At 38.9% G+C, this 18201-nt stretch overlaps 2 protein-coding genes across 2 annotated transcripts; both read left to right on the top strand.

Annotated features, from left to right (window-relative positions):
- The first annotated feature begins 11944 nt into the window (after positions 1-11944).
- Positions 11945-16014, top strand: LOC149588835 (uncharacterized). The gene has a single exon (XM_089862246.1). The coding sequence runs from the start codon at positions 15070-15072 to the stop codon at positions 16012-16014; it is 945 nt and encodes a 314-aa protein (XP_089718372.1). The 5' UTR covers positions 11945-15069.
- Positions 15908-16481, top strand: LOC149588834 (uncharacterized). The gene has a single exon (XM_089862257.1). The coding sequence runs from the start codon at positions 16050-16052 to the stop codon at positions 16479-16481; it is 432 nt and encodes a 143-aa protein (XP_089718383.1). The 5' UTR covers positions 15908-16049.
- The last annotated feature ends 1720 nt before the right edge of the window (positions 16482-18201 follow it).

Genomic DNA, 18201 nt, shown 5'->3' with positions numbered 1-18201 from the left:
CATAATTATTCAATTGGCGATTGAATGAGAAGAACCCAGAAAAATTGAAACAAAGCTTAAAATTTCAGACCATATAGATTTTTGGGCGCTCTTTAACGTGGTTTGGTCTCCCACACTATCCCATTGGTGGAATTTCCGCCATATTGGAAAATCGTGGAAAATGGCAGACAAAATCGAGAAAACGTTTAATTACTCTGGTTCTACTCAACCGATTAACACGTAACTGGGCTTCAATTGTAGATTACCTTGAAACATATATTACATCACTAATGATATTTTGCCCTACAACTAACCAGAAGTTCACAATCTGACCTCATATAAAAAATGGGAATTTAAAGCATTTTATGGGTTATGACAAATATATAATTCTGACAAGAGTATATTTGCTGAAGTATTTTATTTTGGGAAGAACCGATATATCTAAAATGGTTGATAAATAGAACAAATTGTACATTTGACTCAAATGGGTTTGTCATCCAAGTCTTTTCCATATTCATCATTCAAATGTTCAGTATTTGGGTAACTGTCACAATAAGTCGAACTATCGCCTTCAGTTGCGTTTAAAGTGCCAAGTTTATAAGGTTTTTTTTTTGGTAAAGGTTTTATCCATTAGTTGTCCTCCTCGGACTCGGACTTGCAACTAGTTGCCCGTGTTACAACCTGTTTTAATAGAAATTTGCAGGTTCTCGGGAGTCCTGCGCAAGGCTAGTGACACTACTAGACAAGTCCATTTTTCCCCTATGCGAGTCTTCCTTTTTTTTCTCTCTCTATAGTCGCGACTCGCGTTTACACGAGACATTTTGAAACCGTTTTGGAAAGTACAAAAGGAATATTACGCTGTTAAAAGCAGAGATCTTTCACGTCAAAAGGCAAATATTACTTTTCAAAAAAAATTAGGCCTTTCCAAAACGGTTGAAAACGGTTTCAAAGTTTCTCGTGTAAACGCTGCTTATTTTTGTTGGGCAAGTTTATTTCTTATTCGCGAGGGGTCAACTAAAGCAAGCTACACCATCGTAAGTAAATAAGTGACTATTTTTAATTTAGACTCATAAGACTCAGTAAAAACTTTTGGACTCGCATTGGACTCGATTAACAATTTTTGAGTTTTTGGAGGACTCGCTAGAACTGGAAAATTGGACTCGAAAACTCGCGAGTACTGGAAAATTGGACTCGAGAACTCGCGAGTACTGGAAAATTGGACTCGAGAACTCGCGAGTACTGGAAAATTGGACTCGAGAACTAGCGAGTACTGGAAAATTGGACTCGAGGACTCGCGAGTACTGGAAAATTGGACTCGAGGACTCGCGAGTACTGGAAAATTGGACTCGAGGACTCGCGAGTACTGGAAAATTGGACTCGAGAACTCGCGAGTACTGGCAAATTGGACTCGAGGACTCGCGAGTACTGGAAAATTGGACTCGAGAACTCGCGAGTACTGGAAAATTGGACTCGAGAACTCGCGAGTACTGGAAAATTGGACTCGAGAACTAGCGAGTACTGGAAAATTGGACTCGAGGACTCGCGAGTACTGGAAAATTGGACTCGAGGACTCGCGAGTACTGGAAAATTGGACTCGAGGACTCGCGAGTACTGGCAAATTGGACTCGAGGACTCGCGAGTACTGGAAAATTGGACTCTAGTCCTAACATATTTAAATGCAAACGTTGACAACGTAATCTTTCAGCAGCTTGTTCTCTCTCGTTACATTTGGTTTTGTCGCCGCCGTTTTCGACTTAAGTTGTCATGCAGCTGTTCCATATTAAAATAACTAGGGTCACTGCGCCGTTTCTCCCTACGTATTCTTCGAGTCATGTTGTCACGCAGCTTTTCCATTTCACGATAATTAGGGTCATTACGCCGTCTTTCTCTTCGACGTTCAGCGTCACGTTGTCCCTTAGACTTACGAGCGTGTATCTGATTAGCATCTTGACCTTGTAAATTAACGTTAGGCAAACTATTGGACGTGTCACTTCTCAAAGTGCAATTTCTTTCATTAGTCTCTTTGTCTTGTAAGGTAACATTCGGCAATTGACTCGAAGTATCACTTGTCCAAGTGCAATTTGATTGAGTTGCACCTTGATTTTCTAATTTAACGTCAGGCAAACTAAATGAGGCTGACGTGTCACTTCTCCAAGTGCAATTCGACTGACTACCGTCTCGATCTTCTATTTTAACCTCAGGCAAACTGTTCGACGTATCATTGACATTTTTCGAAGTGCAAATTTGCTGGTTCGTCGTATTCATTGCTACAAACTTCATCAAAGCCTTTTTCTTAGCGGCGTATAGTAACCGTTTTCGTTCATTCTCTTTCTTTCGAAATTCTGGATTCATTCTCAGCCGCCTCATTTTATGGGTTGAGGAATGTTTTTCAACTGACATTTTAGTTAGACTTTAGTTATTTTCCTCGGTTGACACATTTGATTGTTTGGTGTTTATGCGTTAGAGGTTTTACTACCGCCGTCGATTTGCCAGAACGTAGCAGACGATATGAACAGAAAGTAGTACCAAATATTTTGCTGGACTCGCGACGGGAAAATTGTCAAAATTGCTTCCAGACTAATAAAAAATGTTTGCTTTAAGAACTCAACGGCTTAAACTGAAAAATGCATTGAGAAATTTATAAAGAAAAATTTAACATAACAAATTAAATTTAATGAAATATGGAGAAAAAGTTGAAAAACCCGAAATACATGGGAGAGGTAGTAAAAAAAAAAGGGTATATATCGTCCCCTCACGGTGAAATCTTTTAAAATTTACAATAATTAATCTAATTAAATTTATCTTTCCAATGAACCTAATCTCATTTAAGAGAGACAACTCCTTCATACTTAAATTAACTAATGAAGTTAGAAGGAAAGTAAAATATCTCGCACCCCTCAAGGTGAATCTTTTAAAGGAAAAGTAGGTAACATACCATCATACCTTAAAAGAACGGCCTTTATCTATGTATAAAAGCAAAAATATTAAAAAAAATTATTAGCGTTTAATTAGTCTTAAAAACGTGGATTTCTGCGCGGCCATTAGTTTAGTGGCGTTTGTTAAATCACGTGGGAAACTCAAGGAAGTTTATGGAAAAACATAGGAACTGTATGGAAAAAACCCTGGAAAACACAGGGAAATATATGGGAAAAAAGTGGAAAACACAGGGAAATGGGTTTTCCAAAAGTTATATGAACCCTGCATTCAGTCGTTAAATCGGGATTGCTTAATAAACATCCAAACTCACAAGCTTCTACATTCCTAATATTTGTAGGTTTCGTACACCGGTGTATTGCAGGTAGAAGTTCTACAGGGTTCGATAGTAAATACATTTTACCCCTGCAAGTTCGGCACTAGATTGTTCGCGCACTTTTCGAAAAACTACGCGTCCATTTTTGAACACATTTAAATATTGGTAAATTCCGCACGCTTTAATAATTGACAGCGTTATGTTTCGTGGCAGTCGAAAAGCCAGGTTTTCACCGACCAAAATTCACGAATGCGGTAAAAACAATGCTGCATATAAAACGGCGGCAAACCGTAGTGAAACTTGAAATACGAAGAGCGCGGACTCGTGGAGACCATGGATTAACAAACGCTAGGGATTGTTTGCTCCCCCTAAAAGATAAAGCATGCGTGTTCCAAACGCCTCCTAGCCGCAGTTACATTCCCTAACAGGAAGTTATATGAAAATTTGACCAAATATCACGTGTCTTATGACGTCAAAATTAAAATCCAGCCTAAATTAGAAGCCGCCATCTTTAAAATCCACAAAACCGATTTATGTTGCCTAGAGATGGCGCTAGATCTACACCCGTTTTGGTCCAATCAAGGAATGATTCGCAACATGTAGTTGGCGACAGTATTACATGGGAAACACTGTTAGTGAACAATCCTTAGCGTTAGTTAATCCATGTGGAGACCAAGGCTTAAAGTTTATGTTGAAAATGCACCAATAGAAACCTATCGATTTTCGAAGACTTCATTGTCTTTGTAAAAACTATCGCTTTATCATATAAATAAGATTAAACCAAACAAATTAGTTGACTCTACAACACAAACGCCTTCAATTAAAAAATGGCGTCGAATAAAACATGTCAAAAGTTTACCAAAACCAAAAATAAATATTTATTTTTACTATAACGTCACGCATTCGTTGATTCCTATTGGCCAACGCTTTCCTTTCAAACAGTGAAAACCAAGCGTAAGAAAAGAAAATAGATGCATCAAAATGAAATGAAACACAATGTGAAAGAAAATTATTTACTGAGTTTGTTTTTCTGTACAGTCAAGTTAATACACGCTATTTTCAGTTTTTACTTTTGCGCTCTTTAGAGCAGCGAAAGTATTGTTCTGACCTCTGTTGGCTGGACGGCTGGCTGGATTTGGTGTAACCGCATAATAAGTTTCGTCATAAATAAACTTTTGAATTTCAAATTTCCCGCGAATTTTCGACTCGAAATTCACCCGTAGTTCACCTCACACCTCATAGGTGGCGTAACGTATTTAATTTCAATTGAAATTATTTTTCTGTCGGCGCCGGGCCTCGAACCCGCAATGTCCTGATCCATACGAGACGCCAGTGAAGTCGCCCGACCGCGCGCTCTACCACGAAGCCACGCTTGGTTGTATTACAGAGCGAGTTAAATTATACTGAAGAGAAGAAAGAGAGAGTTAGGATATGGACCCCCCCCCCCACCTCCCCGACGCCCGCACTTACTGCGTGGGTTTAGCGGGAGACGAGAGAGAGAGAACTGTGCAACTGTCTGGCTTTAGATATGGACCCCCCACCTCCCCGACGCCCGCCACTGGATGCTGTCGAATATATATTGTATCGCGCTAGAGGAGGAGGGACAGTTGCTTGCAATTTTTTTTTTGCAATTTATAATTATTATATATCTTTTTAATCCTAGGCAAGATTAGATTTCTACTTGGGAACTTAAACATTACAATTAATATTATCATATTAATCAAAAAAGAAATTAAGGTTCTCCCCGACAGAAGGCGCGCTAAGCAGAGAGAGTTTTCTAATTTCACCAATGATATCGTTTTTTAAGACTCGTCTGCTTAAAAGTTAGGCAGGTTGATTTACTAATAAAATTAAATGTATTAACAAAATGAAACTCGAGTCAGCGTTTTAAAACTATAACTAGTTTGGGACGGAGGTACCATTGCTCACTATTTGTTTGGCAAGTTTAAAATTAAATGATCACTTAACGGAACTGACATAAAATAATAGGTAGATTTTTGCAGAATTAAATTGCAGATTCTTTGCAAAATTAACTAATCATTTTGGCAGTTTCCGCTCTCGCTGGGTTCATCTACTAATAACAGTTACGTAAGTGATAATTATAAAAATAAAATCAACAATCTCATAAAATCAACAACTCAAAATATAAAATGAAGTTTATGATCAAAATGAATCTAATTTCAATCAACGACAAACGGAATCAACGTGTTCATCTCTCCATCCACGGAAATATGAAATTTCTACATGAAACATGAAAGTGCTATCAACCTAACAATTTTTAGAAATGTAATTTTAATCAGTGAAACATACTCATTTAAAGTTAACTAATTATAAGTCGCTAATTTGATTATTATATTTAAAAAAAATTATATTATTTAAGTAATAAATTTAACGATGGTGTTGATAGTACCAATAGAGTTTTCAAGGATTGATTACGTTAATATCAACATATCAAACAAAAAGTATTTAATTATAATTTGGAATTTCAATTTAAATTTATACAGTTTTTTAAATGCCCATTGAGATTCAGAGTCTGTCACTGAATGTTGAAGATCTCCAGTCTCTGCCAAGTGATTTAAATTTTCAGACCCTCTCTGTGGGAAAGGGGGAATTAAATTAACGAGACTTACAAACTGACATCATCCTTAAATTAAATAAGGATTATAAATTAAAATTTAAATCAAGGTATTGAAGGTTTAATTAACGTTACTTTGAAAGTATCAAATTAAAAATTTACAACTTAAGCTCATCAATAAAAAGAACATTAAGATAAATATTAATAGGCATAAACAATCATCAATAAAAAGAACATTAAGATAATTATTAAAAGGCATGGACAATTTACAACTTAAGCTCATTAATAAAAAGAACATTAAGATAATTATTAATAGGCCTTTCCTATTATGGGGGTAGTAAAACTGTACCAGTCCAGAAAGAACATACAATTTTGTTTAAGAATGGACTAGCAAAATTTCACTATTTTGTCTTCCTTAAACTTTGTATTCTGGCAGCTCTGTTGCCAAGAGTTTTTTGTTAGTTTGGCAACCTAGGCCATCGTCATCAAAGCAATGTTTTTTCCTAACCTCAGGCTCATACGCCGAAGTGTGTACCTTATTCGAATGTTAGGAAAGGATTTTAAAATATCCATGCGGTGGGATAACTAGTTAAATATCAGCAACAGTTGAAAAACCTTCGCCTAACTAACAAGGTCTGCTACAGTATAAGGTACAATTCGTTCAGTAATATAAATCGGTTACATAATAATAAAAATATAAATTTAAATAAGATTTGCAAACGCTTCAGAAACTCCCGTTACTCGGACCCCGAGTCCCCCGTCTCCCCGATACACTAAAGACCGAGGCTTAAACCTCGTAGCTCGCGGCCATCTTTATTGTTTACATCATGGGCTCGTCACTACAGGGTAGGAAATAAGACAGGTTTACAAGTCCCAAACCAGTTTATTAATTGCTCGGACCAGTTTATTTATTCCAAAAGTTGGGGTCAGTGGTATCAGGGAGCACTTTATTAATTAGGGTTTTTGGAAAAAATAGACGGTGGGACCAGTTTATAAATTCGGGGTTCCATTTTAGAATTTTTCTAGCTCAACACATTTTCTACCAATTCTACTCCTAGGTAGTTAGTACTCCTTGGCTACAACTTCCCTACAAAAGTTTTGTATTCTATTGACTATTGATCTTGTCTAGCGTCTATACTCTAGAATGAGTCTCTTGTAGTCGACAGTCTAGACCATAGCCAGTACTAGTTGTCAGTAGTCGTATTTCTCAGTAGTGCATGGTCACATTACAAGATTTTGATCTGGCTTACTGATAGCGAGAGAAGATATTGCCGCTGAATTTATGGAAAATGCAATAAGGAATAAGGCTAGTTCAGAAAAGGATTAAGAACTTCAAATATCATTAGACATGTTGATTGATATTTAGTGGCAACTAGTTGAAAAATTGTGATAAGAAATAAAAGTTAACTGTTATGGATTGTTATATGCTACTTTTTCCTACAGTAAAAAATTCAAATTCAATTACAATTTTCAGCTTCTTTACTTTTGTGTCTTTACGTGCTTTTTATTCTCACCATTTTAGAAATTTAATTTATAGTGGGACCGGTAAAATAATAATTAATGCGAGGGTCACTGGTCCCAAGGACCACCACCACATCCGCGACACCAATTCGCCGCAACCCACTCCGAAACAGACGAGCGCCTGAAAGGCTCAACCTATGAGACAGCAGCTAAACCAAGTTTTCACCATAATAACAATAACCTCATGAAGGACAGTATAAATAATGAGTTTAAACAAACTTTTCACCATAATAACAATAACCTCATAAAGGACAGTATAAATAATGACTTTAAACAAACTTTTCACCACAATAACAATAACCTCATAAAGGACAGTATAAAATAGTGACTTAAACAAAGTTAAATCTGAATTACAATCTACCTCATTTAGCTCAACCAAACTGTTACAAATGCATAGCGCAATATTACAAGTTGCCAATGATCTTCGAATTTTATTGTTAAACCCTCACATTATCTTAAGACTCATACAGTCACTGGGTTTTAATCTCACGGGAGAGTATTGCTATATTCGTAATTCCCGCCTATTCCAAACACAACCTAGATGGCGCCCCATCCTCAGATATGATTGATTGTAACCCCCATTTTCTAAGCATGAGATATACGTCGTTTACCAGGCAAATTAAAGGTGGGCTGCCATTGCGTCTTAGTAGTTTTTGATACCGCCATCTAGCGTCGAAGTAAAGCGTAAAATTCGGTATTTTTGTCTCTTTAAACGTCGGTGTTTAAAGCCATCTAGCGTTCAAAAGCAGGAAGTTCAAAACCATCGTCTGAAATCCTTTGGCTCGGTGAATCCGATGATTTGAACATATTTTTTAATTCTCATTGGTAATTAGTAAGTTTTGAAAAATAAAAATGGCAAGCTGGGGTAGAACATGTTCCGTTCTTGGCTGTAAAAGTAGTGATAGGGATTTAAGGGAGTGGAGATCGTGGGTTTGCAAACTTCATTCGGGACCTGACAAAGGGTTAACTCTGTGTCATAAAGATTGTTGTTGTCCGCGGCCATTTTTAAAATACGGAATAAAATCAAAGTACAGAATTCGCTCACTAGATGGCGATTACCAAAAACTACTCACATTTTAAAAATGGGAGGTAACCTCGTACATCGCGTATAGGAGAGAACACTCCTCACTTCTTTATCCGCACTCAAGCGGCATCCTTGCCACCCAATGTAACGAATGACCATAATCATATGGTAGAATAAATCTTGGATATTGATTAGTATATCTAGCCTAATTAATCCACCAAGACTTGAACACTACAGTTAATTACTTATTTAATTAAACTGTAAACCAAATTCTTACTAGATTGGTTTTATTCATAATCGGAATGCTATTTTATAAACAATGGAAAAAAACCTGAAAATTATAAATTTGTCGGGGTCAATGAATATAGTAATACTAATTCTAGTCACTAGAGGGCGCGCAAAAGTGTAATCTGGCCGGGGCCATCTTGTTTTTAAGTAGAAATGAAACACTTTTTCATTCGATCAAACCATTTTTTTGCATCGATAGACGATTGCGGAAGACAAAATAAAAACGTTATTTTATTTGTCTAATAAATTCGTTTTACCAAAAGTGAATAGGCTACTACGTACAGAAAGTGTAGAAATTGAAGTCTGTAGCGCCTTTTCCTGTGGTTTTAATGAAAACTCTTGAGCAGACGACGCGTAAAAGATAAAGTCAAACCAGATTGGTGGTATTCGAACTTCCCTCCGTTTAGAGCAGCCAATCGTGCTTCAAAGCAATTACATCACCGAAAGTAGTACGAGTGAGGAAATTTAAAGCCCCGCCCATTGACATGCGCGATAACCACTGGATGTTTTACTTCCAACAGCAACACGTAGATGGCGAACAAATCTACTTTTTGGCGCGAAATTTAAAATGCTTAGTTATAGATCATTGGTGTTGCTATAGGTAACGTTAGTTCAAATCATAATGAAACGGTGAATATTTGTGTTATATGTATATTTCCTACCACGTACACATTATTTATTACTAAACAATAAAGTGTTTACATTTATTATTATTAATCCTGAGGTTATGAAAAATACTTTAAATTATTGGTAGACCGAGCGATGATGCCTTGATTGGAAAATACCTGCCTTTGCGTCTTTGCAAGTTCATGTCTTTTTTTTTTCAATAAAAGACTAACAGTTTTCTAATAGCTAATTTGTTTGAAGGATCATTTTTCTGTGAACGTTTGCAGTTAATTGCAGGATGAGGAGAGTAGTCTTTGTAAAGAGCGGCTCTTGGAGTCAATTTAGCTCCCACAAATGTAAATAATGACGATAATGACTTGTTTCGTTATGGTCTTAACTTTGCATTAATTTTGCCCAAGCAAAGTAAGGTTAACACACATTCATTCTATTTCATAATTGCAATTACTTACGTTTTTGGCCAATTCAATTAACTTCAAGCGAAGCACTTTACAAAAACGTCTCTCCTCATCCTGGAATTAACCTCAATAAATAATAAAAACAATCCTGATTGCAAACGAGCAAGAGATGTTATTAAATCCAAACTTGTTATACATTTCTTCTATTCATTCTTTTATTCATCTCAGACAGATATTGTGAATGCATCAGTTGGTTTTGGGGCTTCAATTGAAGGAACTGCATTTGAGAGTTTCTTTATTATTTCTACCTAAGCAATTCAGAGAAAAATGATAATGCAAACGAAGTGGCTATTAGTAAGCTATTAGTCTTTCATTGATAGAACAAAACATTATCTTTCAAAAGAAGGAAGTGCTGGTATTATCCTTTTAAGGCATCATTGCTTGGTCCACCGATATATTTAAACATTGTTTCCTAACGTTGAGATTATTTGGGAAATATACATCCATTTCTGTGTTTCTGCAACTCGGGATTGGACATTTACAACTCATATTTATTTAAGAAATAATAAATTTAAATCCTAAAGACAACTTATTCCCATAATTATACAATAACAATAAAAAACTTATGGACTTAAAAATATTAACTTATATTGTTTAGCAATAAACAATGTGTATGTTGTTTAAAACATGGCGAGAAATATTTTTTAAAATCTATAAAATACCACGAATATTCATCTTTTTATTAAGATTTGAACTAACATTATCAAAAGGAGATGATCCAAAGGACATAGCTTTCCAGCCTAGGAATGAGGGTAATGTGTGTCAGGTTATCTCTAACGAACGTCTCATCTCGAGTGTTCCTAAAACGTGATATCCCAAGGCTAGGCCGAATGTATTTACTGTAGAGTAAATGGTAGTTGAACACCCAAAGTTTTTCTCTACTAACATTTTTTCTGGGCGCCAACTAACATCAGCCGCGGAAAGCTGGGTCTCGCTAAAAAAATTCCACCCCCCTTAAAAAATGTACGAAACTTCAATTTTTCGATGGGAGGTTGGGTACGCTTGTGATGAGCTTTTCGGCCAATAGAGAGACGTAGATCCGCTCGCGTAGATCTAAGGCGATCGGAGTTTACGTTATGGCGGAGCAAGTTAGGTGTAAATGTATTAATTTAGAAATGGATATAAGGCTCTCAAAACAAACTCAGAGTATTTCCGCGCCAGAAAAATATAATTCCGTCGGCTTTCTCTAAAAACGTTTGCACACCACACGCCATAAAAAACGCAAACACCGTGCACTTGGATGAACCCTCCATGCTTGAACTTACTCGGATAGAAAAATTAACCCCGCCTGTTTTACTTCACTCTCCACCGCTGTGGAGCGCTGCTTCGAAAGCTCGTTCTCGGTCGTGGCCGATATTTTAGAAATTTTATCTCTCCATTCACGCGAGCTCCGTTGGGCACTTTAAAAAGCTTAACGTCAGAACTTTCAGACACAGAGGCTACGCCAAAAAATCTTACATAGGAACTTGGTGTAAGATTATTCTACTTGTGACATTATCTATAGCAAAGCCAATGTTCTTAAACGAAGCAATTTCAGCCATTTCAATTTCGCGCCAAAGGATAGATTTTTCCCGCCATCTACGTGTTGCTGTTGGAAGTAAAACATCCAGTGGTTACCGCGCATGTCAATGGGTGGGGCTTTACGTTTCCCCACTCGGTCTAATAGTCACGTGTACCAGGAACTATAACTTCAAGAGGTAGGGATACAAAGGTACAAGTGATTCGCCGCCGCGTTACTGTGGTTTTCCGCTTAGGCGGGGACGGTTAAGAGAGCGAGAGAAATAACAACGCGGAAGTTCTTCACTTTCTGTACGTAGTAGCCTATTCACTTTTGGTTTTACCAATGCATGAATGGGCAGTTGCGAAATAGATTTACTTAAATGTGCATAGCTTTTTTTTTAGTTTTCTTTTATAATTTTCCGTATGATCTATTATCGTTTTATCAATGTCTTTTACAATATTCTATTCTAAATATCCGACAAATTAAAACGTCTCTAAAAGTTTCTTAAATTACTAAGCTCCATTTTTTCTAGCTACTAGCGTCGCGTTTAATTATTTTCACACTAAAATTTTAATTTAAAAAATAACCACCGAATTAGTCGCCTTTAACGCGTTAATTTGATCAAAATTATTAATTCTTGAATATTAATTCTTTTCTTTAACAAATTGAGTTTACTGTTGATTTGAAAATTTTGGTTGAGGGGGGGGGGGGCAAGCAACAAAAAGAAAATAGTAGAACTTGAAATATTGTACTAAAATTAAAGGGTCCATAAAATTAATTGGTTTTACTATTTATAGTACTAAACAAGTCGGGAAAACCAAAATATTACCTCTCCGTGTCGAGAAGATTATATAACCTTAAGTCTCCAATGAAAACGTCGACCTTTTTGCCCTCATCCTTTCCCGCGCTTTGCGCTTCCGCATTTCATCCTTACTCTCAACATTATCTTCCTCCATTTTACATATAAAAATCAAATACTCACAAAAAGAAGTGGCAAAAACCTGCTGGCTCTTTACAACCACTTAATTTGACTTAATATCCAATTTCCAACAACAATAATATACCGGTAGTTTAATTGACAACCTACTAGCATCGAAATTCTCATTAAGAATGGCTCCCGCGGTAAAAAAACGGCAATTTTCAACTAGGTGGGCGTTATCTCATTAGATTTGAAAAATATCATTTGTCTTTTTTACCAATGCCTAACCGTTTGGATTTTTTAAAGCAATCTTGGCACCAAAAAATATTTTTGAATGAGGATAAAAAAGGTCTATCCTCTCGTCATTTTTAAAGCTTTTCTCATGATTACTCTATACAACAGTAACAAGGAGTATAAACCCATTAGTGGAAGCAGTATTTTTTTCCCAAAACAATCTCGCTTATGTTTATGCAATGAATGAAATATATCACAATGCACGGGCATTGATAGATATAGGAGGCAATGAAGGAAATATATCGCATGCACGGGCCTTGGTAGATATAGGAGGCAATGATAATCTCTCTCTTTGCACGAGAGGTTTATCTTTAATATTTAAATAAATATAATTATTTTTAATTATTTTAATCTTCAATAATTAACATTAATAATAGTTAAATCGTTTAAAATAAAGTTATACCTATTATCTTCTCAAACTTCGCTAATATTGACGTTTAAAGTGAAGGGTACCCCTCTTGCCCGCTTTTTTCAAATTTGGGGTATATATACGATTCGTTTCCATTATAATAATAAGGAAAAAGCGCAATTGCGAAAACCTTTGGTGGCGATCCCACCTTAGGGAGGCTAGACGTTTCTCGTAACCCTAGCTGATCGCCGCGTATATCCTAAAACCAAACGATGATAATGGAGTAGAAGCCAATGATACAGATTGGTGTCTATGTGGAATAGACGGAAGACCAGTGGATGGTGGTGTTAGAAGCCAGTGTAAGTGCAGACTGGTGTCAATGTGGGATTGACAAAGAACAGAAAATGGTGGTGGTGTTAGAAGACAGTGTAAGTGCAGACTGGTGTCAATGTGGGATTGACAAAGAACAGAAGATGGTGGTGGGTGATTAGAAGTCAGTAAGAACAGACTGGTGTCCGTGTGGGATGGACACCAGAAGATGGTGGTGTGAGAACTCAAGTAGAGGAGCCATTTCCGTGACTGTGAAAGCAGTTCGGAAATGGCGAACACGTTTGCTCCGATACGCAAACTGCGAACGCGGTCACGTGGGTGTAACAACGGACAGACAGACACACACACAGACAGACACACAGACAGACACGGCCGTTACAGAACCTCTCCTGGACTACGTCACACGGAGAGGTAATTAGTCCCAGATCTAAGTGAAATAGAAAAATAACAACTTTCAATGGTTCAGCTAGTATATTTCAATCGTTCTCAGGTAACACACAGCGCCATCTCTGAAACGCGTCAACAAGTAATTTTTATCATGAGCGTACACCAAAATAAATCAAAATAAATCACATTTGGAAATAGGAAATTTTGATGTCTCATGCTAAATCAGAGTTTTTAAATTTGAATATTACGTTTAAAGGGGCTGTAAAGTGGCATCGGCTTGTGTAAGAATTATTTGAAATAAGTCAGAGGCACCTAAAATAATAATAACCTAAAATAAAACCCTTGATTGATTGGAAATAACGAAGTTTAAATTAAAAAGTGATTAAGTATGATAGGGTACTTAAATGGGTAACTATTTTGGTTGGGCAAGTGTATTTCTTCTTCGCGAGGGGTCAACTAAAGCAAGCTATACGATCGTAAGTAAATAAGTGACTATTTTTAATTTAGACTCATAAGACTCAGTAAAAATTTTTGGACTCGCATTGGACTCGATTAACAATTTTTGAGTTTTTGGAGGACTCGCTAGAACTGGAAAAATGGACTCGAGAACTCGCGAGTACTGGAAAAGTGGACTCGAGAACTCGCGAGTACTGGAAAATTGGACTGGAGAACTCGCGAGTACTGGAAAATTGGACTCGAGAACTCGCGAGTACGGGAAAATTGGACTCGAGAACTCGCGAGTACGGGAAAATTGGACTCGAGAACTCGCGAGTACTGGAAAATTGGACTCGAGGACTCGCGAGTACTGGAAAATTGGACTCGAGGACTCGCGAGTACTGGAAAATGGGACTCGTGGTCTCGCGAGTACTGGAAAATGGGACTCGAGGACTCGCGAGTACTGGAAAATGGGACTCGTGGTCTCGCGAGTACTGGAAAATTGGACTCGAGGACTCGCGAGTACTGGAAAATTGGACTCGAGGACTCGCGAGTACTGGAAAATTGGACTCGACAACTCGCGAGTACTGGAAAATTGGACTCGATGACTCTGCGAGTCCAGTTTTCCACGTCTCGCACTTGGACTCCCACACCTCTAGTCCTAACATATTTAAATGTAACGTTGACAACGTAATCTTTCAGCAGCTTGTTCTCTCTCGTTACATTTGGTTTTGTCGCCGACTGTTGTATAATGTAGATACTGAACTGAACTGAATTGTCTTGTACATTGTGCAGGCCTATATAAGTATACGAGCTAACGAGGGGCTAGTTAGTTATCGCCCGAGCTGTAAATATGTTACGACGAACACTTAATAAAGTTGATCTTGTTACGTTTTAATCAGTCGTGTTATTAATGTGCAGATAACACAACATGGTGTCAGAAGTTAGTTCGACCGGGTTCTAAGTACGTTTTATTTTTTCCTTTCGTGCCCTGCGTTCGTGTTTCGCGTATTTCGCCGCGTCGCGTTCCGCTTGACCGAGGCTTAGTGTGGTTTTGCCCGTGTCGTGAAATTTTTTCTCACAGTCGCGCATATTCTATCCCGAGTCGTGTTCAACCCAGCCAATTGCAACTTTCATGGCTCAACCAGCGGTACCGAGCGTTTTGGCAGTTGCTTTCCAAGTCACTCCTCCTGAGCCATTTAACTTCGCGTGTCCGAATGACTGGCCATCATGGAAACGGCGCTTTGAGCGCTTTCGGAAAGCGTCCGGCCTCAGCGCTAAAGACGACGAAGAACAGGTCAACGCACTCATCTACCTCATGGGAGATAAAGCAGATGACATATTCAGTTCCTTCAGTCTTGCTGCCGCGGCACAGACAGACTTTCAAGTGGTCCTTAACAAGTTTGAAAGCCATTTTATTATTCGTCGGAATACTATTTATGAGCGGGCCAAATTCAACACACGCTTTCAAAAGGAGGGCGAGTCCGCGGACGAGTTCATTACATCAGTATATGCCATGGCAGAACATTGCAACTACGGCGCTCTTAAGGATGAATTAATTCGTGACCGTATAGTGGTGGGCATTTCTAACAAAGCCCTGTCGGAGAGGTTGCAAGATGATGAACATCTATCGTTGGAACAAGCTATCCAGAGAGTTCGGAGCGCAGAAGACAGACGACGGGAACAGCTGGAGTTAAATGGATCGACGGTAACTGAAACCCGTCAAGTTGACCAACTGAGAAGTCGCGACCGCCGAACATTCGCACCACATATCCAACGATCACGTTTCAAGAATACGTCCCAAGTTAAAGGGGCTGTCCGACCCCCTCTCCTTTTTTACCCACCCGCTATGCTAAGCTCTACGAGGAAGATCGTCGTTTGTCCAACGGTCCGAACGGCCCCTTTAAGAAAGCAAACAGGGGGTTTTCATATAACCGAGCATCAAGTTGCCATCGTTGTGGAGAAGAGGACAACCATCCAAGAGACAAATGCCCTGCCAGGAGTGCTAAATGTTATACATGCAACGACATCGGCCATTATTCAAAGGTATGCCGTCGAGGGTCGCAAATTCATGAGGTAGAGGCCGATTCTTTCTATGTGGGGTCCATCACGGCAATGAAGGCAAACAGTAACAAGGACCAGAAGCTGGATCAGGACGTTGTTCTCAGGAAGTATACTCTTATGGAAGAAATTGACCTTTTGCCAGTATCAAGCGAACGTAAGATAAAATGGATGGTCCCAATAGAAATCAACGGGAGGTTAATTGAATTCAAAGTCGACACTGGTGCTGAAGTTAGCGCCATTCCCATGGAGCTGTACGAGTCCACGCTGAGGAACCACCAATTGCTCACCTCGGACAAGTTGTTATATGGTCCAGGAAAAATTCGACTAACAACGACGGGGAAAATCAAGGCCAAGCTTCGATACAAGGACATCACGACAGACTCCTATCTTTATGTCATTCAGAACCTTCAAATACCGCTATTGGGCCTAGCCGACAGTGAAGACTTATCATTAGTAAAAATGGTTGAAGAAATTGCACCTTGAACATCAATAAATCCACGTGAAGAGTTTCCAGATCTATTCGGACGCCTGGGCAAGATGAAAACACCCTATACAATTCGATTGGATCCTAATGCCAAGCCTTTTGCGTTGTCCACACCAAGAAGAGTTCCTATAGCTCTCTTAACAGAAACCAAGGCAGAGTTAGACAGGATGGTCGCACGTGGCGTCATATCATTAATCGAAGAGCCCACTGATTGGTGTGCCCCCATGGTTATTGTGCTGAAGAACAAACCAAAAGGGTTCCGGAAAGATTCAGAGACGAGTCTTAACGACGTGGAAACACCAAGTTTACGTATCTGCGTGGACTTCACTCATTTGAACAAATATATCCGCCGGGAACGGTATCAAATGCCAGCAGTGGATCACGTCTTGGGTCAGTTGGCGGGAGCCAAGATTTTTTCGAAGTTGGACGCAAATAGCGGATATTGGCAAATCCCATTGGATAAGAAATCTGCACCGCTCACCACTTTTATCACACCATTTGGACGTTTTTATTTTAATCGACTACCATTTGGCCTCAGTTCAGCGTCAGAGCACTTCCAGCGTCAAATCAGCCATGCACTTGAAGGGGTTTCTGGAAATGTGAACCTCCAAGATGACATATTAGTATATGGAACGGATCAAGACGACCATGACGCTCGCCTTAGACATACGTTACGCAATCTGGAAAAGGCGGGTGTGACACTCAACCTCGAGAAATGTGAATTTTCTGTCACAAGAGTCAAATTTCTGGGTCACACGATTGATGAAGAGGGCATTAAGCCGGATGACGACAAAATAAAAGCCATCACACGAATGAAGCCACCGGAAGACGCAACGCAACTACGAAGATTTCTTGGTATGGCTAATTACCTAGGAAAATTTATTCCAAACATGGCAGAGATCGCGCAACCGCTAAACTCTTTGCTGAGCAGCAAAAATCAGTGGCAGTGGTCGGACGTTCAGCAAGACGCTTTCACCAAACTTCAACGAATCCTCTCATCAATGCCGGTATTGGCCCCGTTTGATCCTAAGAACAGATCCGTTCTTTCTGCTGATTCATCATCGTTCGGCATTGGAGCCGTATTACGTCAACAACAGCCCGACGGCTCTCTCAGGGTAGTTGCGTATGGATCAAAGACATTAAGTCAGGCGGAGAAAAGATACGCACAAATTGAGAAGGAAGCGTTAGCCATGGTTTGGGCTTGTGAGAGATTCAAGGACTACAATGTCGGGGTAAAAGTTGACATAGAGACCGATCATAAACCTTTGGTTGCCATTATGCAAACAAAGCCACTTGATGACTTATCTCCTCGCTTGCAACGCCTAAGAATCCGTCTGATGCGATATGATTATGAAGTCAGCTACATTCCCGGCAAACAACTAATAATCGCAGACACCCTATCTCGACGTCCGTTGCCAGATGTGGGAGCCACCGAGCTTGAAGACGAGGTCATAGCTCATGTGCAATTGGTCACCTCAAGCATACCAGTATCAGACGTCCGTTTATCAGAGATATGGATTGCGCAACAGGAAGATGAGACCTGCAAGAAACTTCGACAATATATTCAAGTTGGTTGGCCGATACCAAAGGATGTCCATCAAACTCTCCGAAAATATCTTCCGTTCCGCGACGAGATAACAATTCAACAGGGTTTACTCATGAAAGGCCCAAGGATTCTGATACCCGATACCGTTCGAAGGGATATTCTCGAGAAAATAC

The sequence above is a fragment of the Phalangium opilio genome, unplaced genomic scaffold, assembly GCF_054372755.1.
Source record: "Phalangium opilio isolate 3A_F unplaced genomic scaffold, DU_Popi_V2 ptg000537l_1, whole genome shotgun sequence".
Lineage (NCBI taxonomy): Eukaryota > Metazoa > Arthropoda > Arachnida > Opiliones > Phalangiidae > Phalangium > Phalangium opilio.
This window is presented reverse-complemented; position numbering and strand designations above follow the sequence as displayed.